This window comes from Poecilia reticulata, chromosome 22 (assembly GCF_904066995.2).
Source record: "Poecilia reticulata chromosome 22, P_reticulata-male-v2, whole genome shotgun sequence".
NCBI classification, from domain to species: Eukaryota; Metazoa; Chordata; class Actinopteri; order Cyprinodontiformes; family Poeciliidae; genus Poecilia; species Poecilia reticulata.
Window position 1 is genome coordinate 11,128,186 of NC_088851.1, and position 21,584 is coordinate 11,149,769.

The 21,584-nt window shown below is 41.2% G+C and overlaps 1 protein-coding gene and 1 non-coding gene across 5 annotated transcripts in view; both read right to left on the bottom strand.

Moving 5' to 3' along the window:
- pcnt (pericentrin) overlaps nt 1–20,566 on the bottom strand; it is a 38,826-nt gene extending 18,260 nt beyond the window's left edge. For 2 of the 4 annotated variants that reach the window (XM_008399734.3, XM_008399733.3), the window contains exons 1-30: nt 20,350–20,566; nt 18,579–18,608; nt 14,526–14,702; nt 14,024–14,170; nt 12,834–12,983; nt 11,868–12,739; nt 11,424–11,771; nt 10,358–10,760; nt 9,813–10,229; nt 9,520–9,735; nt 9,342–9,437; nt 9,100–9,243; nt 8,690–8,945; nt 8,492–8,571; nt 6,748–7,036; nt 6,393–6,493; nt 6,076–6,187; nt 5,756–5,882; nt 4,716–4,835; nt 4,565–4,628; nt 4,347–4,451; nt 4,154–4,265; nt 4,030–4,070; nt 3,658–3,946; nt 3,433–3,583; nt 2,151–2,604; nt 1,835–2,032; nt 1,671–1,742; nt 956–1,060; nt 553–705 (exon numbers count right to left, since the gene is read on the bottom strand). In XM_008399734.3, coding sequence (XP_008397956.1) covers nt 553–705; nt 956–1,060; nt 1,671–1,742; nt 1,835–2,032; nt 2,151–2,604; nt 3,433–3,583; nt 3,658–3,946; nt 4,030–4,070; nt 4,154–4,265; nt 4,347–4,451; nt 4,565–4,628; nt 4,716–4,835; nt 5,756–5,882; nt 6,076–6,187; nt 6,393–6,493; nt 6,748–7,036; nt 8,492–8,571; nt 8,690–8,945; nt 9,100–9,243; nt 9,342–9,437; nt 9,520–9,735; nt 9,813–10,229; nt 10,358–10,760; nt 11,424–11,771; nt 11,868–12,739; nt 12,834–12,983; nt 14,024–14,170; nt 14,526–14,702; nt 18,579–18,608; nt 20,350–20,397 — 5,877 coding nt within the window. In that variant the 5' untranslated portion in view covers nt 20,398–20,566. The remainder of the gene's footprint in view (nt 1–552; nt 706–955; nt 1,061–1,670; nt 1,743–1,834; nt 2,033–2,150; nt 2,605–3,432; nt 3,584–3,657; nt 3,947–4,029; nt 4,071–4,153; nt 4,266–4,346; nt 4,452–4,564; nt 4,629–4,715; nt 4,836–5,755; nt 5,883–6,075; nt 6,188–6,392; nt 6,494–6,747; nt 7,037–8,491; nt 8,572–8,689; nt 8,946–9,099; nt 9,244–9,341; nt 9,438–9,519; nt 9,736–9,812; nt 10,230–10,357; nt 10,761–11,423; nt 11,772–11,867; nt 12,740–12,833; nt 12,984–14,023; nt 14,171–14,525; nt 14,703–18,578; nt 18,609–20,349) is intronic. The other 2 variants (XM_008399735.3, XM_081603565.1) reach the window with 1 other exon arrangement.
- Nucleotides 20,567–21,402: 836 nt separating this feature from the next.
- trnak-uuu (transfer RNA lysine (anticodon UUU)) lies at nt 21,403–21,475 on the bottom strand. The gene has a single exon. It is a non-coding gene; the product is annotated as a tRNA-Lys (tRNA).
- Nucleotides 21,476–21,584: the final 109 nt, after the last annotated feature.

The following is a 21,584-nucleotide window of genomic DNA, read 5'->3' on the forward strand; positions in this document are numbered from 1 at the left end:
TTCCTCAAATCAGTGGCCATCTTCTGCCTGAATGCCTGGCTGCACATTTGAAACGGTCAACAATTAAATACCCATTTGCTGACTTAAAACAGTTGGCATTAGAGAATTAAAAAACCTAAATCTAATCCCTTTTAGCTGTGGTTCAGATGAATGAACAGAAACACATGCGCAGCCCAGAAGAGCACAGATTGAGAATGGAGACAGACGGACGTCAACACTTGTACATATATGCTGGTGGGATTAGGAGAAAACTGGGTTTGAGTAAAGCTCAAATGGGACAGAGTCCAAACGAGGGAACTATCCTCTGAACTGGTGCAGCTGGAGCTTAAAAAGGGGCATCACAATCGGCACACACACACTGTAGTGCCAGATAATCCTTCGCTATTACGCAATATTCCCAACAATATTCTGGTGGCTACATAACATTTAAAATATAATAAGAAAAAACAGAAAAGATTTAAAACATGGGGTAAAATAAACTGAAGAGATCAGTCTGACATTTCTGAGCTTCTCATCTTTTTCTTCTCATTCCTGAACAATTTTAGTTTTTACCTTCAGATGGTTAATCTTGTCCTGAAGTCGCTCTTCCGATTGAACTTTGAGGAGCTCCACCTCTTCCTGGAAACGCTGCCGTTGCCTTGCCGACTCTTCTTCGAGCTCCCGGCGACAGGCGTCCAGTTCGCGTGCAGAAGTTCCCCTCAGCTCCTACAACGGAAACCCACACAATTTCAAATGGCATGGTTTGCAGCTGGCAACACCTTTAGTACATCAAAGTTGAAAAAAAAAAAGTAAATTAAATACCCAGCATCTACAGAGAAACATGCTGTTAGAGGATAAACAATGTTTTAGTGTAATCCCTTCTCTAATGGGCTGTAAGAGCCACCAGCACAAGAGGTTTAGAGGAAACTATTAACGAGCATCCACAGTTCAAACACAATTTATATGTAACACACACCTGAAGCTGACTTTGATGCTGCTCTATAAGCTGCTCCTTTTCAACACTGCAGGTGTGTGAGAGCTCCTGCAGGGCCGTGCCGTGTTGTTGCTCCAGTTCCAAAACCTGAAAAAAAAAAATTAAATTAAAAAATGTACGGGATTCAGTTTTAGTTTAAAACATTCAAAGAAAGAGCTCTGAAACTACTTGGGTCTTAAGTTACCAGAAAATGGTAATTTTTTTGGTTGAACCCCATTTTGCCCATATTTGCTTCAAGTTGCCTTTAATAGCTGTTAGAGTCTCAATGAGCAGCCGCAAACTTCAAAAGTTGACACAAAAACATCTACAGTGATTGTACAATCGGCTCGCTGTTTTCCACCCCCGCCTCATGTTTGGATAACAACCATGAGGGCTAAGCTTCCTTCAGCTCATTTGCTACAACAGGTCTCTTCTCCATATAAAAAAGGAAAAAATAAAAAAATAAAAAAAAAATCAAGATAGTCGTTTGCTTCAGAAAAGCTCATTGTTAATTACTTTGACTTTAAACTCACTTTTTCCCTTTCAAACCTAGTATTTTTGTCCTAAAAAAATGATGAGCAGGGGATATGTTCAGCAAACACGTTCCCTAAATTGAAAGTTCATAATATAATAATGAATGTAGGACATAATAGGCTTCTGATTTTTGGCTTTGTGACTTAAAAAGGAAAATCAAAAGCATTTTGAGGGACAGCTGTACCTGCTGCTTAAGCGCTTCCAACGCTCTGCAGTGTTCCTTATCCAACGTCTCTTTCTGAGCAGTCAGCTCCATCTGCGAAACAGATTGATGTGAAATATCAACCAACGATTTAGTTGTCATGTGTTCACAGACTGAACTTCAACAGTGAGGCTACAGCTCCTTACCTTGTGAACGTGGTTAAGCTCAGCTGCCATGGCCTTGAACTTGTCCATGTGAACCTGAGCCAGCTCTCTCTTCAGCTCCTCCCTGATGGACAGCTGCTCTGCAGTCTGTCGCTCCATCAGCTGTTTGTGCTCTGAACTCCTGGAAATCAGATCCTGGCGATGCTCCTCCTCAAGCCGATTCATCTCATCACGCAAAACCTGAGATAAAATTGAATACATGAAGCATTAAACTGGGGAGAAAAAAAGAAACTGTCAACGCTCGCCCTGTAAATACTAAGCTCAACCTTATTGGGTCAAATGGCTCGTCTCTACTTACTTGCACTTCTTTTAAGTATGTGGCCTCCAAAGTGTCCATATTTCCCAGCATTCTCTTTTCCAGTTCATCCCTCTCTTCCTGGTGTCTGTGCGCCAGTTCTGCCTCCAAAGCCTCCAACTGGGCCTGACTGGTCTCCTTGACAGCAGCTTCCAGTTTTTTAAGGTCCTCCATTCGTTTAGCATCGAGGGCCGATTCCAGAGCAACAAGCTCAGCTTTGTGCTTATTTCCAAGCTCATCGACCGTAGCCGCGAGCTGATCTCTGTGACAGGCACCGAGCGAGTCCAGCTGGGCTTTGTGCTCGGCGTGGAGCTCGTTCATCTCTTCCGAGTGCTTGTTTAGGAGCCTTGTCCTCTCATCTTCAAGCTCGGCTTTATGCCCGTCTTCCAGCTCTGCCGCAGACTTTTCATAGCTCTGCACCAAACGCCGCTCCAACTCCGCTTTCTCCTCATCAAACCTGGAGACGCGGGCACAGAAAAACAAGCTTAAAGGAAAGTAACAAAGTAGCTGGCTTTCATTTGTTTGTTAAATAATTATTGGTGAAAAACAAAATTTCAACCAAGGATTTTTGTCTCGTTTCTAGTGCAAATACTTTTAGTGTGCTTAAATTAAAACAAAAGTAACTTTACAGAAAGATAAATAAGCTTGTTTTAAGTCAATAAATATTAAATATAGATACAAAAAAAATTAAAATTCTCCACTTAATACAGAAAACATGTCCTGTTACAAGTGGAAAAGAATATGATAGTGAAACTAGTACTTTTTAATGCATATTCAGGAATTATTCACTTAATTAAGCTTGTAAATCTCTGCTGAAATGATACTTTCAGATTATTTTTATCTTAATTCAAGTGTACTAAATTTTTTGTACTAGAAACTAACACCAAAATTATTGTTTTCGCAGTGTAGTGGCTACTTTTAATATAATTATTTAATCTTTGAGATTAAGCATTTTAAGATTGTATTCCTCTGATCCCTTACATGGAGTTCAGGCTCGCTGAACATGAGAACTTACCCTTCAAATTCATTAAAAGAATTAATGACAATATAATATTAGTGTATACCGACGCTACTCTAATCCATCAGAAGCATTTATCCAACTACTCCTGCACATCACTGGTAATTATCCTGCCAATCACTAACTAGAGCCAACTTCTTGAGTCTGCTTGCTGCATCTCTAGTCCGTAATATAAACAAAATACAGTTGGATCTTCTTCATGTACTTTCAGATTTAGCAGAATAACCCTAATGACAGCAAACACAACCCGGACATGTCGGCTCTGACCTTTGCTGGGCTAGTCGAAGCTTCTCCTCGCTCTGCTCCTGAAGCAGAGCTTTGAGCTCTTCTGTTTTTTCAGCCATGCAGCTCTTTGCCTTTTGCAGTTCGTCGTTGTGCTGAGCCTCCAATCGTTGTTTTACCATCAGAAGCTGTGGGCCTGGAAGACAGTTGTGTTTTTTAAAAACAGAAGAACTCGAATGTAACCAACGTAGCTCGTCTACGAGAGCCGACCTTCATCATCGTCATCTAGAGAAAGTTCAAGAGACTTTAACTTCTCTCTTTCTTTCTCAAGAGCTTCTTCAAGGCATTTCTTTTCCCTCTCGAGGTCCGACAGCAAAGCAGAGATCTTGTTTTCGTGTTCCTGCTGAAGCTCTTCTCTCCGTTTCTTCAGATTTTCCTCTTCGCAATCAGCTTCATGCCGTTTACTCAGAGCAGCAAGGTTGTTCTCAAGCGTGTGGATGACCGTCGTCCCCGTCTGCAGCTCCTCAGTGAGACGCCACATCCTCTGTTCCACCTCCACCTGATTAAGGATGAAAACACTGAAATGAGAACAAAAATGCTGACAAAATTTCAAATCAGATGTTACAAATTGATTTCCCTCACCTCTACCTGCCTTTCTGCCTCCAAATGGACTCTGGTGAGATCTGTGTGAAGATTTTCTTAACGTTAAGATCTTTCAAAAAGGAAAGTGAATGTTTTATTTGCTTAAACTGCAGTCGCAAGGCACCTTGTAAGTGACTTTCAGAAAGTTTGGCTCGGAGCTGCTCCAACTCCAGGGCGTGACGTGTCTTAGTCTCTTGCAGCTCTTCGTAGTAACGGTCCGTGAGGTCTGAGCGCAGCTGGGAGACGACGACGAAAACTCACAATCTGAAGTGTCAGATTTATGCTTTAGCTTACCTGAAACCGACACGGCGCCTCACCTGCTGCAACTCTTCTTTATAAGAAATAGCCAAAGAAGATTCCAGCTGGGAAAGGTCCATTGCATGCTTCTCCTCCAGCTCAACACGCAAGTTGTCGAATGATTCCTGCGAAAGAGAAAAGCCAACACACTGATGGATCTTCACAGAGAAAATTTTAAAAATTTATTAATTAATAAAACATCACATTATTTAACTTTAAAACTTCTCCAGATTCTTACAGTGTGAGCAATAGATGCATCTCTTTCATCCTTCTCTTCCTCAGCCAGAATGTGATGCATAGCGCTGGAAAATCAAGACCAAAGGAATGAATGCTGCGACATATTTACGCAGCACTGGAGAAACGGTCCATATGAGGGCCTACCAACATACCTGTCATCTGCAGTTTTCATCACAGATTCCTCCAAGGCACTTTCGACCAGCCTCAGCTGGAGAAGAGCTATTTCCTCTTTGTAGGTCTCCTCCGACGCATGCAGCCGCTTCTCAAAATACCTGAGGAATAACGTTATGTGATTCTTGCACAACATAGCAAAGTAGACACTGTTAACAGATTCAGCTATAGCACAAATTAATACATCAACCTGTATCAAGATATACCAAAGTTTAAAAAAAATACATGTTTGACAATATACAAACAGCAGATTTGTGTAATTTATAGAATATATGAAAATGGTGGAACGCAACTTAAAAAATAGTTTGTAACCGAGTCAATAAGCAGAGCTATATATTAGTATTTTGATAATATACAACAAATTATACTTTGAGTAGAAACTGAAACATTTTTGCTGTGGTTCATCCTACCTTATAAATCCAATATGTCTTAACGCAAATAAACCAGCAGCTTTACACTTCATCCTCTTCAGACCATCATGAAAATGTCATAAAAAGATAATTATCTATTGTACATTTTACACCTGCTGGTGGAAAAAAAATAAATTTACTATGCATTTTGTTTTTTTGTTTTTATTGTGGACTAAAATGTGATATTAATCCAGCTGCTAAAAAATAAAAAGTCTAAGCCATCTACAAAAAAAATAAATAAATAAATGCAAAGCTCTCTAGTACCAAATTTACTCTCCCAGTGTTGCTTTTGCATAAATTAGATTTATATGTTCTAATATTTAGGAAGTATACTGCACCACTTTACTGTTTACTCCACACCTCGCACATCATTTTTACACTGCATTCACTTAATTTTACTGTTGCCAAAATACTCCATAAATGTGTTAGAATGTTTTAACACCAGCAATATTATCCATTCCACCTCTTTACGGAACGGATCTTGTCATAATCTAGTTATTTTTCGTGTGAATACCGATACTGCCGTGGAAAAGTGCAAACACAGGAGACGTGAAAGGCAGGGTCCAAGTTTAGTGTGTGAAACTAGGTGTGTGGTTACGTCGTCGTCGTACTTCCTGAGGTTTTCCAGCTCGGCCTCATGCAGCTCTTTGATTTCTTGTTTCTGCTCGCTGAACTCCGTCTTGAGACGCTCGATGTCATCGACCTGAGACGAGCGAGCGATCAGCTGCTCCTTCAGCTCTGGGAAATAAGACAGGCAGAGAGAAGAGTCTAGTTTAGTTTTACTTTCACTGTCGTACTTCACTCTGAACGCCACCGGTTTATAAAGAAACGTTTCATGCAAGGTCAGTAGAAAGAAGAAGAAGAAATCCATGGTAACAGACACATTCCCGTACACACTCCTTCAGATGTCAGGTTGGTGTAATGATCTTACCCCCCAGCTCTTGACGGCTAGCTCTCATGCTCTCCAGCTGGGTCCACAGCTGACCCACTTCTTCCTCTGAGCTCTTTTTAAGCAAAGCTTTCTCTTCCTGAAGGTGCGAAACCTGAACGGCAAAGCAAAACTTCTTTTGAGATTAAACAAATGACATTCCAGATTACTTAAATGCATGTTTATACACCCGAGATTGACATGACGGAACAAAACATTAACTCTCAAATTTAAACCTTAGAACAATCATGAACAAGTTGTCATTTTTAAGCAAGAAATGAGCTCCAACTCGAAGTGACACTGTTATAAAGTCAACTAACCTCTTGCTGCAGTTGCTGCTCTTTGTCCTCAAGGTGGCGTACTTGCTGCTCTTTCTCCTGCAGAGCCGTCTTATGACTGCAAACCAACTCCTCCAAAGAATCTAAGTGGTATTCACAGAACAAAACAATTTTTAATTAAATGGAGAGAAAAAAAACAGCATTGTGCCACATAAAATATGCAGAATAATGATGCAACAGCATTTGAGAGTCTATGATTACATGGTTAAAATGAAATTTTACCCAATTTCCTAATGTCCATATATAGTCAGATATGTAAAATGTATGTTTTTTTTGAAAGACTTTAAACTAATCGTTTATTTTTGTTTTGAAATGGAAGATAATTTTGACAACATACTGTCAGCAGCCTCTTTGTCAGCCCAGGCTCGTTCCAGGTCTTCCTCTAGTTTCTGGACCCGCTCCGTCCTGGAGGTTTGGAATTCCTCCAGAGCGGCCGTCGCCTCCTGCAGGTCAGACTGGCTCTGGGACAGAGCCGCTCTGGTGTCTGCCAGAGCTCTGCTCGTTTCTGCCAGGGAGGCCTGGGTGTTGATCAGTTCTGTCTGCGTGGCATTGAGACGGTTCTGAATCTCTGATAGAGACCTTTGGCTGGTTGTTTCAGCCTCCGTCTCCCACTGTGCTGTCAACGCCTGACAAAAAAAATTTAAAAAAATAAATATAAAATACATATTCTTATTAGCTTTTAAATAAAGTGACAATGAGTGAAGCAATGACTTGCAAAGATAATTGCCGTTTATCATCTTAGTACTTTAGTGCATCTTGTTTTGCGACCAACAAAGTAGCAAATAATCATGATATGCAAAGAAAGCGATGCATAGTTTTCAAAGTCTAAAATGTGTACAGCTTTTTTTATTATTATTAACCAAGTTAGTCGAATGGAGATTAGAGCAGCATAGTAACGATGAAAACAAACGCACATTAAAATATGCTCACAGAACCCAGATAATATCTTCAAGATGTCATATTTTTAAAACTCCTTCAATGTTGCAAGGGTTTGAAGTGAAAGTTTAGATTGCAAGTTGTTCCAGGCATGAAGTGCTGCAAGCCAAAAAGTCTTCTTACCGAGTTCATACTTTAGGGATGACAGATTACAGAATTTCCATAGAACCGAGATTGTAACTTCCATGTTTCCTTGTAAGGCGACAAGATATACAAGGAGTTGTAACTAGAAAAGTTTTATGATAAACACATACCGAAGTCTGAACAGTGATATAAAGATGTCCAGATAATTTTAGAATTAAATACACAATGATGTTACAGTTGGTAATAAATCGACGTCCCATGGCATACACTATCTAGCATGCAAAGACAGTGGAGCAAAGTGTTCCTATACAATAAATCTCCATGATTCACAAGAGGCAGAAAAGTTGCCTCCAACTATTCCATTTCTATTTTACACAAAAGAAAAAGTGGGGCTTATTTCTATTGTACAATCTGAAAAGAATTATGTTATTTTCGGATTTAAAGACTGAACACGGCCCTTAAAAGCTGTGGCTACAAATGATCATTAATTAAAAATCTTAGACACCAACTATTGGTTTTTCACTTCAGATTTTTCTCAGTCAGTGTAGATGACTAACTGCGTTTTCAATCAATAAACCTCCTACAAGGTCCAATATGGAACCAATTACCTTCAGAACTCACCCCAATAAGAGGTTAATGAAGTCCAACTGTGTAAATTGGTTTTGTCTTACGAGCAGAGTGGCTCTACACGTCACTCTTAGCTTAGCCTAGAGTGGTGGTGGCAGAATCAAGAAGTGGGTGTGCAGGCAAGGAAAGCAAGTCAAAGTTGATGGGAAGATGAATAGAACTAAACACCAATTGATCATCACAAAGAAAACTTAAAAAACTTGAGCTCCTTTTAATCAGTCTAATTTTCAGTCTCTAGATGAAAAGCTGGTAGAGACAAAACCCTAAACTCCTTCAGTTAAAGATGGTTTGGTACACCTATAACATTTTGAAAACCCTGCATCATTTCCATTTTACAACTTTGTGTTATTTTTTGTTGATCTGTCACATAAAAACCTGAGAAAATAAAAAGTTTAAGTATAAAACAACATTAGAAAGACGAAAACAAACTCAACCTGTATTTCTTTAGTTTGTTTCTCCTCCAATGCAGCTCTCTCCTGAGCAAAACGAGTCTCAAAACACTGCTTCAACTCATCTACACATTCACAAATACAAAGGGAAAAAGATTTTATTTAAAAAGAAAAAAATAAATTACAGAGCAAACATTTTCCAAACATATCTGCAGAGAGCTGCTCCAGTTTGCTTGTACTCACCGATCTCTTGCTGGTGTAGCTCCTGCAGCCGGTCTTGCTGCTGCCGATTCTGCTGTTTGACCGAATCCAGGTCCGACTGATGCCGGGCCTGAAGAAGAGCACTTTCCTGGGCGAGCTTCTCCCTCATAGTGGCCTGGAGCTCGTCGACAGCAGATTCTTGCTCTTGCTGCACGTTCGCTTGTGAAGTCGCCAGCTGAGACACGCGAGGTGTCGTCAGGCTCAGACGTAAAGCTTCGAGCTCCATGCTCCTCTGGGTCTAAACACAGATTGCCCATTGGAGACGTTTGTGTGTTTTACTAGGACAAACTCTATAGTGTCAGGCTATGTTTAAACATTCATATACGTACAAAAGAATGTCACAAAAGTTTGTTGTTTTTTTTCCCCCTGAAGTTGTGGATTTTAAAACGCACCTGCACCTGATGCATCTCAGCCTGGTGGGCAGCTTCCATGCTCTCCCTCAGCTCCAGGCTCACCTCTGTCCTCAGCCGTTCCAGCTCCTCGTTGTGTTTGGCCTTCAGTTCTGACATCATCCTCTCGTGCTCCCGTTCCGTTACCTGAGGGGAAAATCAGAATAAGGAATAAGCAAACTACAAACAAAAACGGGAAGGTTGTATTTTGCTATTTTTTATCTGCCAGAGCGACTGACTGATACCTCTTTGATGAGGAAAATCTGTTGCTTCTGCTCTTCCTCCATGACGACCCGCTGCTTCAGCAGCTCCGTCTCCAGGCGATCATTCAACTCAGAAATCTAGATATTTATTGAGGAGGAAATACTGAAACGTCTATAATCGTAATCTGAAGACCACATTTATGAAGTTTGCGAATCCCACCTCTTGCTGATGTTTCTCTACCAAGATGATCATTTCCTGCTTGTGAGAAGCTCTGAGTTTTTCTGACACTTCCTCCACGGCCTGCGCCTGCTTCTCAATGACAGCCTTCACCTCCTCTTCCTTCTCTTTCATTTTTTCCTCCAGTAAACGAGTTGCATCGATCAGCTTGTCCTTCTCCCGTCTCTCCTCCTCCCATTTTTCCTTTTCTTCAGCCAACTGTTAAATAACATTTGTCACATAAATACAGCAAAAAGAGCAAATCAAATGGGAAAAATATGTCACGTGCATCTCACCTCAAGATCCTTGGCTTTCATAATGTTCTCAAACTGCTCGAGTTCCTCCTCCAGGACCTGTTCCATCTTTTTTATCTGTTCGTCCATCTGCTGTTCCTTCCTCTTCTCCTCCTCCCGCTGTGTCGCAGACAGAGCCTGCGCCTCCTCCAAACAGGCCAGGTTTTCTCTCAGACTGTGAATATGAGACTCCAGCTCGTTTTTCGCTCTTTCAGCTGAATCTAGACCGTCCCGGCTCTTCTGCAGTTCTTGCTGCAGTCTGCCGACTTCGTCTTGGAGCTTTAGAAACTGCAACTGGGTCGCTTCGAGCTCCTTTGAGACGGCATCGAGCTCAGCTGCCTTCTGACCGAAGAGAGTCGTCGTCGTTTTCTGCTCCGTCTTTGTCTCCTCTAGTTCTGATTTCAGCTGGTCACAGTAAGCCTTGAGATAGGGAGCGAACAAAAAAACAAAACAAAAACAAATCACTGAATATGCTATTTGCATTAATTTGAAATCATAAGCATATTCACATTCCCAGTGAACAGTGACCTCTTATTGGAGTGACATACCTGTAATGTCTGGATCTGGAGCTCGTTGCTCTGCTCCGAAACATCCGTGGAAGAATCTGGACTCGGCTTCGTCGCCTGCAGTTCCTCCCGACTTTGAGGAGCCAAGAGAGAAACCTCTTCCTCCAATTCCTCATTTAGTTGTCCTGAAAATTCGTCTACGTTTTCCGACGAAGAGAAAGAAAACCTAATCAGGGATGTTTCTGCAGTTCCTCCAGCTTCTTGTCCAATCGATGTTGCCACGGTTTCGTTTCCCCTTCCTCCCATTAAGGCTCCGTCTCTGTAGTCAGAGGTTTCCTGCTCATCAGTCCTCGAGTTCATCTCTTCCTCAACCAGCCTCCGTCTCTTCCTCTCTTCCTCAAGTTCACAGAGAGCTTGCTGCAGTTCCTCCGTCACCTGGGCCCACCTGAGCAAAAAAACGGCTCAAGTCGTAAATTCAAACATAAGATTATCAAAAACAGCTGCAATAAAATAAAAATAAATTAGGTGACAGAGAAACTCAAACAAGCACATACTTTTTAAATGGAAGGAAAATAGTTTTCTAAAAAAAATTAAAATAAATAAAAAATAAAATCTAATTCAAATCTGAAAAGTGTGGTGTGCCAAGCTGCTTACTGTTTAACGCTGGAGAAGAAAAATGTTAGAGAACGAAACCCATCTGAACAGAGTCAGATGTACAAAGAAATTATTTTAGTCAAATGTCTTGACCAGCCCTGGATCAAACCATCTTTAAAGACCCAGTCAGAGCCAGTTTAATCTAAATTTGTGTTCATATCACCCTTTAGCTGATCTGAAGTAGCTATGGCTACTCTGCAAAAGAAAGCAAAGGTTTTAATCTAGACGTATAAGCTGATTGACGAAGGCTGAATGTCAGCTTTTTATTTACAAATCAAAAAATATTTCACGCATCATTTTATTTCCACTTCTCAACCATGCTCTACTTTGCTTTGGCTAGACCAATTCAAACCATATTAAACGTTTGAAAGCCACGGTACATGTTTGTCTGTAAAAATCACTAACATGTGGTAAAAGAAATAAAACAAAACTATCTTCTAATATTTTCCGTTACCTGCTCCGCGCCTCCTCCACTTCCTCTGCGCTCTTGAGGACTTCCTCTCTCAACACGCCCAAGTCGCGCTCCTTCTGAGCCAGCTCCTCGCGCAGCTCCTCGCACTGCTGGCTCAGCAACTGTTTTTCCAACTCGGTCTTCTCAAACTGCTGCTCGGACAGTTGACTAGAGCCCATTTCACCGGAGCCGTGAAGCCACTGAGAGAAGAACTGTTCACTGGAATCGCCAGCCTCTGAGACGGTGTATTGCGTGCTGCTGATGTTCTGATTGGTCTGGTTTTCTTCGCAGACACGGTATGAAATCGACAGCAGCGGCTGGTCACCGAAAACGTCGCTGTTGAGCTCAAAACTGCACAGAGAGGCACAAAGGGGAAACGTTAGCGCCATCCAGCGTGTAAACTGTGAAAAAAAAAAGAACGCATTTCAATCCAAAAGCTTCTGTTACCTGCAGTCTGCAGACACATCCAGTTGACTGGGTTGTTCAAAACCTTCATTTACCACTGAAGATTGCGAATGTGACAGCGGAACCGAGGACAGGTACCGCTCCATCAGAATATCTCCTTGTGCCGATGCGTCCAGATCCTCGCCATCAGCTCCACTTTCCAGGTGGGCTTCCTCTACCGTAACCTCCTCAGCAGTGATGGCGGCTTTGGCGTGGTTCTCCCGGTTCTTAACAGCTTTCAGTCCTTCCACCTCTTTCTCCCTCTGCCGAAGTTGTCTTTCGCTCTTATCCAGCAGCTGCCTGACGTGCTCGACCTCCTCTTTGAGCGTTTGCATCTCATCCTCCAGTCTCCGCTTTTCTTCCTCAAGGCTCTGGAGATGGAAAGCGGAGCCGGCAGAATCCAAATCGGATCTCCTCTCGGAATCTTCATTCTGAAGCCTCCGCCTCAGCTCTGACACTTCTCTGTTCAGCTCTTCCTTCTCCTCCTTGTACTGCTGCATGACAAGGCACTGGTTTTGGAGTTTTTGCAGTTGGGCCTCGCTTTCTTTTCGCTCCTCTTCCCTCTCCTCCTCCAGCAACGAAAGCGCGCGTCGGTTTCTCTCCATCTCCTTTGCTAGTTCGGCACTTATACGTTGGCTATTTTTCCTTTCTTCTTCCAGCTCAGACATCAACTTGTGTAAAACTGTATCGATCTCAGCATCGCTGTCACCACTGAGGCCGTCTGGGCTCTGCTGGGAGCCATGGCCTGCATTTCCTGACCCCTCTGATGTTGCCTTTTTATGCCTGATGTTTGAAGAGAGGCCGTGGTGATGCTCCGCAACACCAAACGCTTCGGCCCCCGGGTGACCTTTAATCCGCTGGAACTCTACGTTGGTCTGTACGAAATGAAACAATCAATACGGAGCTTTGAAATGCAAAAAAATAAATAAATAAAATAAATAGCTCAGTCCTAAAAATGTTTCCACTCACCTGCTGGAGCCGTTTCTGCAGAGCCTGGATCTGTCCAGCGAGACACTGAGCCTGCAGCTGCATCTCATCTCTACTCGACAGGGCTTCTTGCAGCTTGTTGCTGAGCTTGGCAATTATTTCATTCCGCTTCTCGACAGCCTGCTGCAGGAGCTGCAGACGCGGAGATTTAGGCAATTTTAGGAACGATCCAAACAAATGTTTTCATTCTTTCAAAGAAATTTGTTTTTAAGAGATGGGAAAATTACGTTTCTACAGGTGTTTGTGTAGCACTGACCGTCTGGGCTTTAGAAACCATGAAACTGAATGAAATATGTCAATATGCTTACATCTACAGTTAGAAAATATTAATCAGTCTTTGAAGAGGCTTAAAAAATATATTTTTTTAACCTTATGACTGGAGGCAATAATATTATTGAGTGGTCCAGTTAGAGAACTAAACTAATAATTTCATTAACTATACATACTGCCATAGACAAGCAAATGACATAAATAGAAAATGCGTCCAACAGAATTTTTTATAATTTCACTGGAGTCCAATCCAGAACCGCAAAGCATTCTGGGGGATGTAGGCAGAGGAAATGCTTTTGTTGCTGAGCTCATCAGGGCCAATTGAGCAAGGTTGGACGCATCAATTAGCTCACCCACTCATTGGTTACCTAGCAACAACCTGTTGAGTACATGAGTAACAGCAGTTTCAGGGTTCACCACCGTGTCTCATAACTGTGTAAAAATAAAACGGTGTGGACTGAAGGGGGAAAAAAAATGATAAGAACTGGAGAGGAATCTGGATAAAACAGGGACGGTCATCTCATCGGTTTATTCACCGGAAAAACAAAAAACAAAAAACGAAAATTATTGATCGACTGATCTGAAACCCTCATATCGTGATGCATTTTTCAGCCACATTGTCTAGCCAGCGAAGGCTGCGTCACAAGCTGTCAAAAACAAACTTCATGGTCGAATTAAAACGTTTGATCTGAATCTGCCAGGGGAGGTGGACTGCTGCATAAATCTATAAAATCAAATAGGATTTATTTATAAGAGCAAATTGCAAAGGAGGAGAACGGGGCCGGGATATACAAATGTTTATCAGTAGTTTGTCTCTCCATTTCCACAGATACTGTATTCGGAACTGGAAAATAATTCCAAACTGCAGGAACCCTGAACGTCTAGCCGTCTGTACTGAATACCTTGAGTTGCTCTTTCCCGGTCAGTGCAGCTAGCTCCTCTTCTGTCAGGTCCTCCACAGGAGAGAGGCTTCGCTCCGGAGTGGAGAACTCATCCTCTTGTTGGTCATTCTGCTGGTTTTCTGATTTCTCAGAGTTTGAGCCGCCAGACTAAAAAACAAACAAACAAACAAAAAAAACAAATAAATTTCAACGAACCATTCAGAACAAATCCTGTATTAAATGTACACTTCATGTAAACTGAACAGAAACAAGAGAGACAACGACAAGTAGGAGAAAAAAAAAAAAAGCAAATGATGCTTCAGTTAATCCTGGTCAGGTTGCTATGACAACAGGCCTTACAGGCAACATGATGGTTAGTGACCCAGTTCTCTAAAGTGTACGTGTACATGAATAACATGTTAAAGAACAGAGAAAGGATAGACGTGCGATATTAGACAGGACATATTTAAAAAATATATACATTAGCACACAGTTTCCAGAGAAGAACTTTACCCAACTTTACCTCTGAGCTGGTCTTGCCCTCGAGCGCCGCAGCGTCGGCCGGCGGCGGAGGGGGTTCTACCCGATGGTCTTGCGTCTGGCCGTCATTCTTCGAGTCAGCCTGGCCCTTCCCCTTCTGCGTCTTTTTCGCCGCCCCCGCACTGTTGCTTTTCGCCCGCTTCTTTCGGAAACTAGCAAGCTGTGCAGGAAGGACAGTGACAGGTAGACGGACACATAGGTCAGGATCACGGAGCACCACCAAACCACCAACATGGTGAAACTCAGGAGTCAAATACAGAGGAGGAAGGGGGTAAAAAGAAAAAAAAAAAATCTCCAGTCCAGATTTGAACCAAATTAGAGCAATGGGTTTTTGCGCACAAAGTGTATGAAGAGTTGAGTAGGAATTGTTGACAGAAAGCGACAGCAACCCATTGTGAGAAACTGCTAGTGAAGCGAAAAGAAATCCCAAAGTCGCACCCAAAATAGAAAAAGCGGAACCTGACGAGGCAGCCAAGTTCAAAACACTGTGAGCTCGCTAAAAATTCTCCAATCTCCAGAGAACTGGACCCCTCATGAGGTGAGCAGAATTTAATGACTCAGAATAACCTCAGCAGACCCGAAACAGAGGACCAGAAAGAAAAACTGTACTGAGCAATTTTCCTCAAGCAGAACTTTTAAAAAACATCTTCAAATCTTCGGAGTCTATTACTCCATAATGGAAGGCACAATTCCAGATCAAGCCATGTAAAATATGAACTCCTGGATCCTTTTAGTTGCAGATTCTCTTCCCTTCCTCTTCTTATTGCCACCTCCCTTTCATGACCCATCCCTTCCTTCAGCAGCTCGGATCAGACCCCTAGCAGCAGCCCTCTTTGATAGAAAGCCTGTCAGAGCTGTCCATCCGTGCCGAAAACTGTGCAATTTACATATTTTCCTGCAGAAGGGTCAGAGGTCCCACTCCTTCCATAGCGGGTCAGCCGTTTTCCAGTCCTGGTCTAGACTGTATTTTCTGCTGGCTGCTCCGACAGCCTGCAGAGCCCACCATCCTAGATCATGATCCAAAGCACGGGGATCCGCAAACTCTTGGAAAGATGATGGCACACGTCTAGACCAAGGATGGAGGGTGGAGACTGGGAGAAGCATTCACACGGAGAGGAGGAGACAAAGCTCCATGTGTGGCAAGCAGCGGCGGAGTGCGCGTGCTCAATTCAATCAGAGATTACGCGCTCCCTGGAGACCTACTTGTTGCTCTGTGCAATGAGTCACATGCATGATGCATGACTGCACAGCATGTGCATGCGTGTCAGGGTTTCTGCTCATGTTAAAAATTAGATTGCGGTTTCGCTTTCTACTCCCAGATTGCAGGAGGCAGCGTCCAATCTGGGATTGTTTCTTCAGCTTCATTATCCTTTATTGTCTACCCTAATACTAGCAAGCTGGTCTGAGGCTCTTAATTAATCACTAGCCTGCCCACCGTCCATCCTTAGTGGTATTCAGTGCTTCCGCCTGCCACACAACACCAAATCTGAGAAAAAACATCAGCCAGATGAGTTGCGTTTAGCCCAAGGCCACTTCTGCACCGCTGAGAGTCTGACTAAGCATCTAGCCTACTGTAAAGAAAACAGGGTGTGGAAAAGGTTTTCAACGATACGAATGCTAAAACACACCGTGCAACTGGCTTAAAGGAAGTCCATTCTCTCAACCAGGGCCTTATTGGTGTTCAATCTTTGCACACACATACACACGAAGCGCTTCCATTGTGGTAACATGAGAAAAATCAGAGCAACTGACAGCAAAGCATTACCATAGCAACATCTCCAGTGTGAAACACAAGCAAAACAAAGAATCTGTAATCCTTTAGACCCACTGCCCCATCTGATGGTCTTTGATAAGCATTGCAGTGTACGTTCAAATGCATACTGAAGTGTTATTTTAGACTGACTCTCTGAGTAATCTCTATATCTTTTTATTAGTGTACATTTGTTTTTACAGAGCAGAGGTGAAAGTGAAAGTATTTGTATGTTGCAGAAGAGTGATAAGTGTCAAAACGGGAAGGCCCGTCACAATAAATGTTTGTGTGATCAATGTATTCACTGAATAAGAGGATAATACATCTGCAGTGCAAAAAAATTACATTTTCTACAAGATTACCTAATTAAGGTCATTTATATTTATTATATAACTGATGTAGGCAGGTTACCAATGGCATCACTCCGTTAGTAAAGTAACAATGTAAAAATGACAGCAAACTACAAGGAATGGTAATCCATATATAATTCTATAGTAAACAAAATTTTAAAATTAAGGCTTTTGGTTTCAAATCAATCACAGAAAACCTGCTTTTAAAGTAAAACTTTTTTATTAGCAAAATAGGTACTAAAAGTCACCAATTATATTAGGTAAAGCAACTGTACTGGTAAAATTAATTAAATCATACTTTTGAACATATTAGAGGTGTGCCGATCGATCAGCCACCGATCATAATCGGCCGATTTCCGTGAAAAAGTGTATGATCGGTGATCGCCAATCACTGTCTCTTGTTGCCGATCACACAAACCGATCATCTGCTTCTCATTTCCCAGCCTGCTTGTGCAGCTGGTCTCCTCTTTCCTTCACACTGCGCAAACGCGCAGCAACAAATTCTAAGTGAGGTGGAACTAAAACGCACTGAGTGACTGGGGAAGTTTGCGTGTTGCGGCGGAAAATTGAAGCACTCAAAATGCATCAACACAACAAAGCTAATACGACATAAAAACAATGGCATACTTGACGGAGTTTGGCTACATCGAGGCTCACTGCAGTAAAAAAGACATATGGAGGATCAGATAGCAGGTAAAGCAGCGCACAGCTACAAACACTCACCCGGATTAGTATGACGGTCAGAAAGCTAAACAAATAACCCGCAAAATAATTTAAGTCTTCGAGCTGCGATGCAAGACGCTGGTTCTGTTCTCGCTGTTGAGCCGCTGCTACGCGCTACAGGTAGTAATATTTCACAGACGGAGCGCCGCTTCTGCTCCACCTGGTAGTGACTCTCACACTGAACCTCTGTTTAAAGCTGCAGCATCTAACTTAAAAAAAATACATTTTACATACGTATTAAAACTTTCGCTGTCCTAACATGAGACAGATAATCTCTAAAAAAAATTATCGATCTCCTCCCTGCTCTGCATAATTACTCCTGTCAGTCAGAAACAGCCACTCAGAACTAGCAGTAATCAGCTAGCCGCCATGCTATCAGGAAGTTTTCATTTAGTAACTCTGGATTGTTTATTGTAATGTATCCTGTATTTGCCTTTGAATGTTTTATACTTTAATTTTTTGGGCAATATTGAGAGGTTTTATTTTGGCTCTTTGCATTATTTAGCCTCTTCAGAGCCTTCATGTTATCAGTCTGTTAAATATAGTATTATCAATAGCAGTACAATTTGCACAATGCCCATTTTGTTTAGTTTTCTTCTTGGAAAAAGTTATTAAGAACAAGTTTTTGTCTAAATTAAGGTGAATTCATGGTTCCTTTTTCCACATAATGTAACCGGTAGTGTTTATGATTAAAAAAAATAAAAAATGTGATCAGTATCGGTGACCGGTATTGGTGATCGGCCCTCATGGGTGATCGGTATCGGTAGGAAAAAACCTGATCGGCACATCTCTAACATACATATAAGATCCATTAGTTATATCTGCTTGTCGTCATTCCAAAGCAGCAGACCATTTAGCAAAATAAGTCAGGAAACTACTGCTAAATGTTGCCATTGTTCAAACAAAGACCAGCTAAATTTTGGAGTAGCTTTGAAGCAAGTGTGCTTATTGTGCAGGTATCCCCTCCAACTGAGTAATTGTTGCTTTTCTTCATTAAAAGCAAATAAATCATGTTCAACATTTTTATCTTAAATTTATGTGATGGATTATTATTTTACCAGGCTTTCCTTAAATAGCAATTTAACAGAATTACAGTGACAGGCCGCCACCCAAGAAAAATAATATACAGAAAACAGTAAAAGCAATACACCAGTAATCATCATTCCCAACACAAAGTAAAAAGTCTCAGTTAGTCACTACTTTCCATACTTACCGACTGGCTTCGAGGCATGTTGGATGAATTCTGTCATAAGAAATATCAATAGTTTATTGAAGTTGTTTGGGATGTTTTTGCTTCATAATAAAAGTAGTGCTGCATTTTAAATTAATCATCTGGAATGTGGCTCACGGCATAATGCATTAATTAGCTAGTCCAAATCAGTGACCCAATTAAATGCACTTTTTTCCCCGATGTAGCTTGTAGATTTCAGTGCAAACCATTCATGACCATTGGCCCATAACTAATATGTAAAAACAGATGCTTGATGCTGCTGAAGACATAGTAGCTACAAATTATTCATTAACCTGTGACCAACATTGCAGATCTTTCCTGGTAACAATAATCATTCAATTACCGTAAGTGGATGTCTCTTGCGTCAAGAAAATTGACAACCAAAGAGGGGAAATAACGAACTGGACAAAATATCAAACCACAATATAAAAGGTTTACAGTGTTGCTTATGCTAAGGGATGTTTGGTCAATTGGATGGACGTTCGCTCCTTTCTGACCCCAGAACCGATTAAGTTTGTTAGAAAAGCTCAGAAAGAGCGGAGGGGACACTGTAATAACTTAACCAAAAGAGAAAGGAAAAAGGTGTATTGGTTATTTTTTCATCTTTCTGAAACAAAACAAAATGTAATACCTCAGTGTTATATTATTTGTCACCAAAAAGCTATCAGTGCCCTCTATTTATTATTTATGTTTGTCTGAAATGCTGGTTCTGCAAAATCCATTCTGTTTTAGGATGGTGGGTTTTCTGTGTTCAGCCAGGCTGAGATAACTGAGGTGACCAAACTCTTCAGCGACACCTTGAGATTCCCCAAATGGAGACACTGTGTCTTCCAAAAAGAGGCTGCTTGCATCTGTATCAAGCCATTTCATCATTAAATTAGGAACAGGAAGTGCAAACATTTTGCGTAGTAATTTTCTATGAACCTGCTGACCCAGGCTTTCTATGTGAGAAAAAGATTATCTGAGCTAGACAAGTAAATACAACTTTGATCACCTTAAGCAATAGAAAGAGCCAATCCTCTATCCACCCAGGCCCAATGTTTTTTCTATTAAAACTGCCATCAATTAATATAATCCTGCATCAGTCAATCCTGAAGTACTGAGAGCATAACAACAACAAAAGCCCCGTTTATTGATAATTTATCTCTAAATGGTTGGTCTTTGGTAATTGAATAATTTAAGAGGCGTGTCCTTAATAGCAAAAAGGGGGGGAAAAACAACATGTAGTTAGTTGACTAACTAGTTTCAGTTAGCTGAAACTAGCCGTTTTTGTGGATTATGTTGTTAGAAACATGAGCCATTAAGCGGTTATAAGGTTGCTGAAAGTAATAAGGTGGATCACATTTTTATCGAACCTAAGTTTCCAAAGATCCGCCATAGCAACAAAGTATCTTTATGTCCACGAATTTAAAAGTGTAGTTTGAGATCGCCCGCCTCTGCACTTTACCTCAATTCAAACGTAGCAATGAATTATTAACACTTTAAGCCTTTAACCAATTTAAATCCGTATGCTTGTTTTTACAGGAATGTACAAGCAGATTGGGTTTACTAGCGGAAAGCTAATTAATGTAAATGCCAACTCATAAATACAGAAACTAAACTGAACGGTTAAGGCCCGTATTTTACCAAACAGGACTTGTAAACTACGAGAGAAGCTAAGCAATTTTAGGAGTGGGCGCAATTAGCTGTGACCAGATGCAAAGCTATGACAAAAGAGTTTGCTAACAGATAGCATCAAACGTTAGCAACAAACCTTGGCTCTCCCAACTTCTAACTTCTTTTGCCGTTCAGCTTCATCCATAGCTTGGTAATACAGTAATTAACAGTCTAGGACATTCGTCCTAGTGCCGGAATGGAAAGCCACTATATTTCTTTATCTAATATGACCCTTTGGCTTAATAAAAATGTTGGAGTCTAATGCGTCTAACTGTCAATAGACAACATTCAGTATGGCCGCCAAGTCGGTTGAACTCCGCCCTTAACCAGTTTTCTTCCACCAACGGTCCAATCAAATTGTAATATTTTTTTTAACAAATGAACTTTGTCTCTGAAGCCCCACCTATCTTATACGTCACTCAAAACAAGAATACAACTGACCAATCACATTGGTGTTTATAGCCACCGATGTTTAATTGACGGGTCTTGTAGCCATTCAATAAGGCCTATGAGTCTACCTCTTCTGTATTGCAGGTTTGAATATGCGAACACGTTACTCTATGTAAGGGTTTAATTGCTTAATTCCCTAAGTCTCTAACATTTCTTTAACAGTTCATTACCTGCATATATTTAGCAGAAAGAGTCAAATCTTACTTGAGTGCCACTTTATATAAAAATGCTATATTATAGGGCTGGTTGGATAATTTTTGATCTGACTGATTGTATCGATTACATTACTCACTGAAAACATCTGTTCTGCATCGACAGACAGGCAGTGTTTGAAAAAATTTTTGTCTTTGATTCTTGTTGGTTTTCCTTCTTGCAACTAGAAGGCGCTCCAATGGCGTGTGACGTAATGCAATTCGTGTGCGTTGTATGTGGGTGTCATTCCTAAATGCGAGTAAAGTCGGAAAGCATCCCGGTTAAATGAATAACACGAACAAACAGATCAAGTGTGTTTAAAAAAAGACTGAAACATTTAAGTTTGGGTCAATTGCAACTCGCATGTCGTATCCACTCTTACTTACTTTTTCACAATGACACTCGCGTAACAACATAAGTGAGAAGAGGCTATTAATTACGTAAATGGAGTTAATTAAACTAAATAAACCATCTTAAATTTATGCCAATTAAAACAAAAAATTATGATCGCCCGAACAGGGACTTGAACCCTGGACCCTCAGATTAAAAGTCTGATGCTCTACCGACTGAGCTATCCGGGCTCTGAAGAAATCGTAAGGCGTAGACACTAAAAACCCTTTTACCCCACAATGAAATTGTTATTTTAGTGTGATATGAGCTCTAATATCACATAGCCGAGTGATCGGCTAT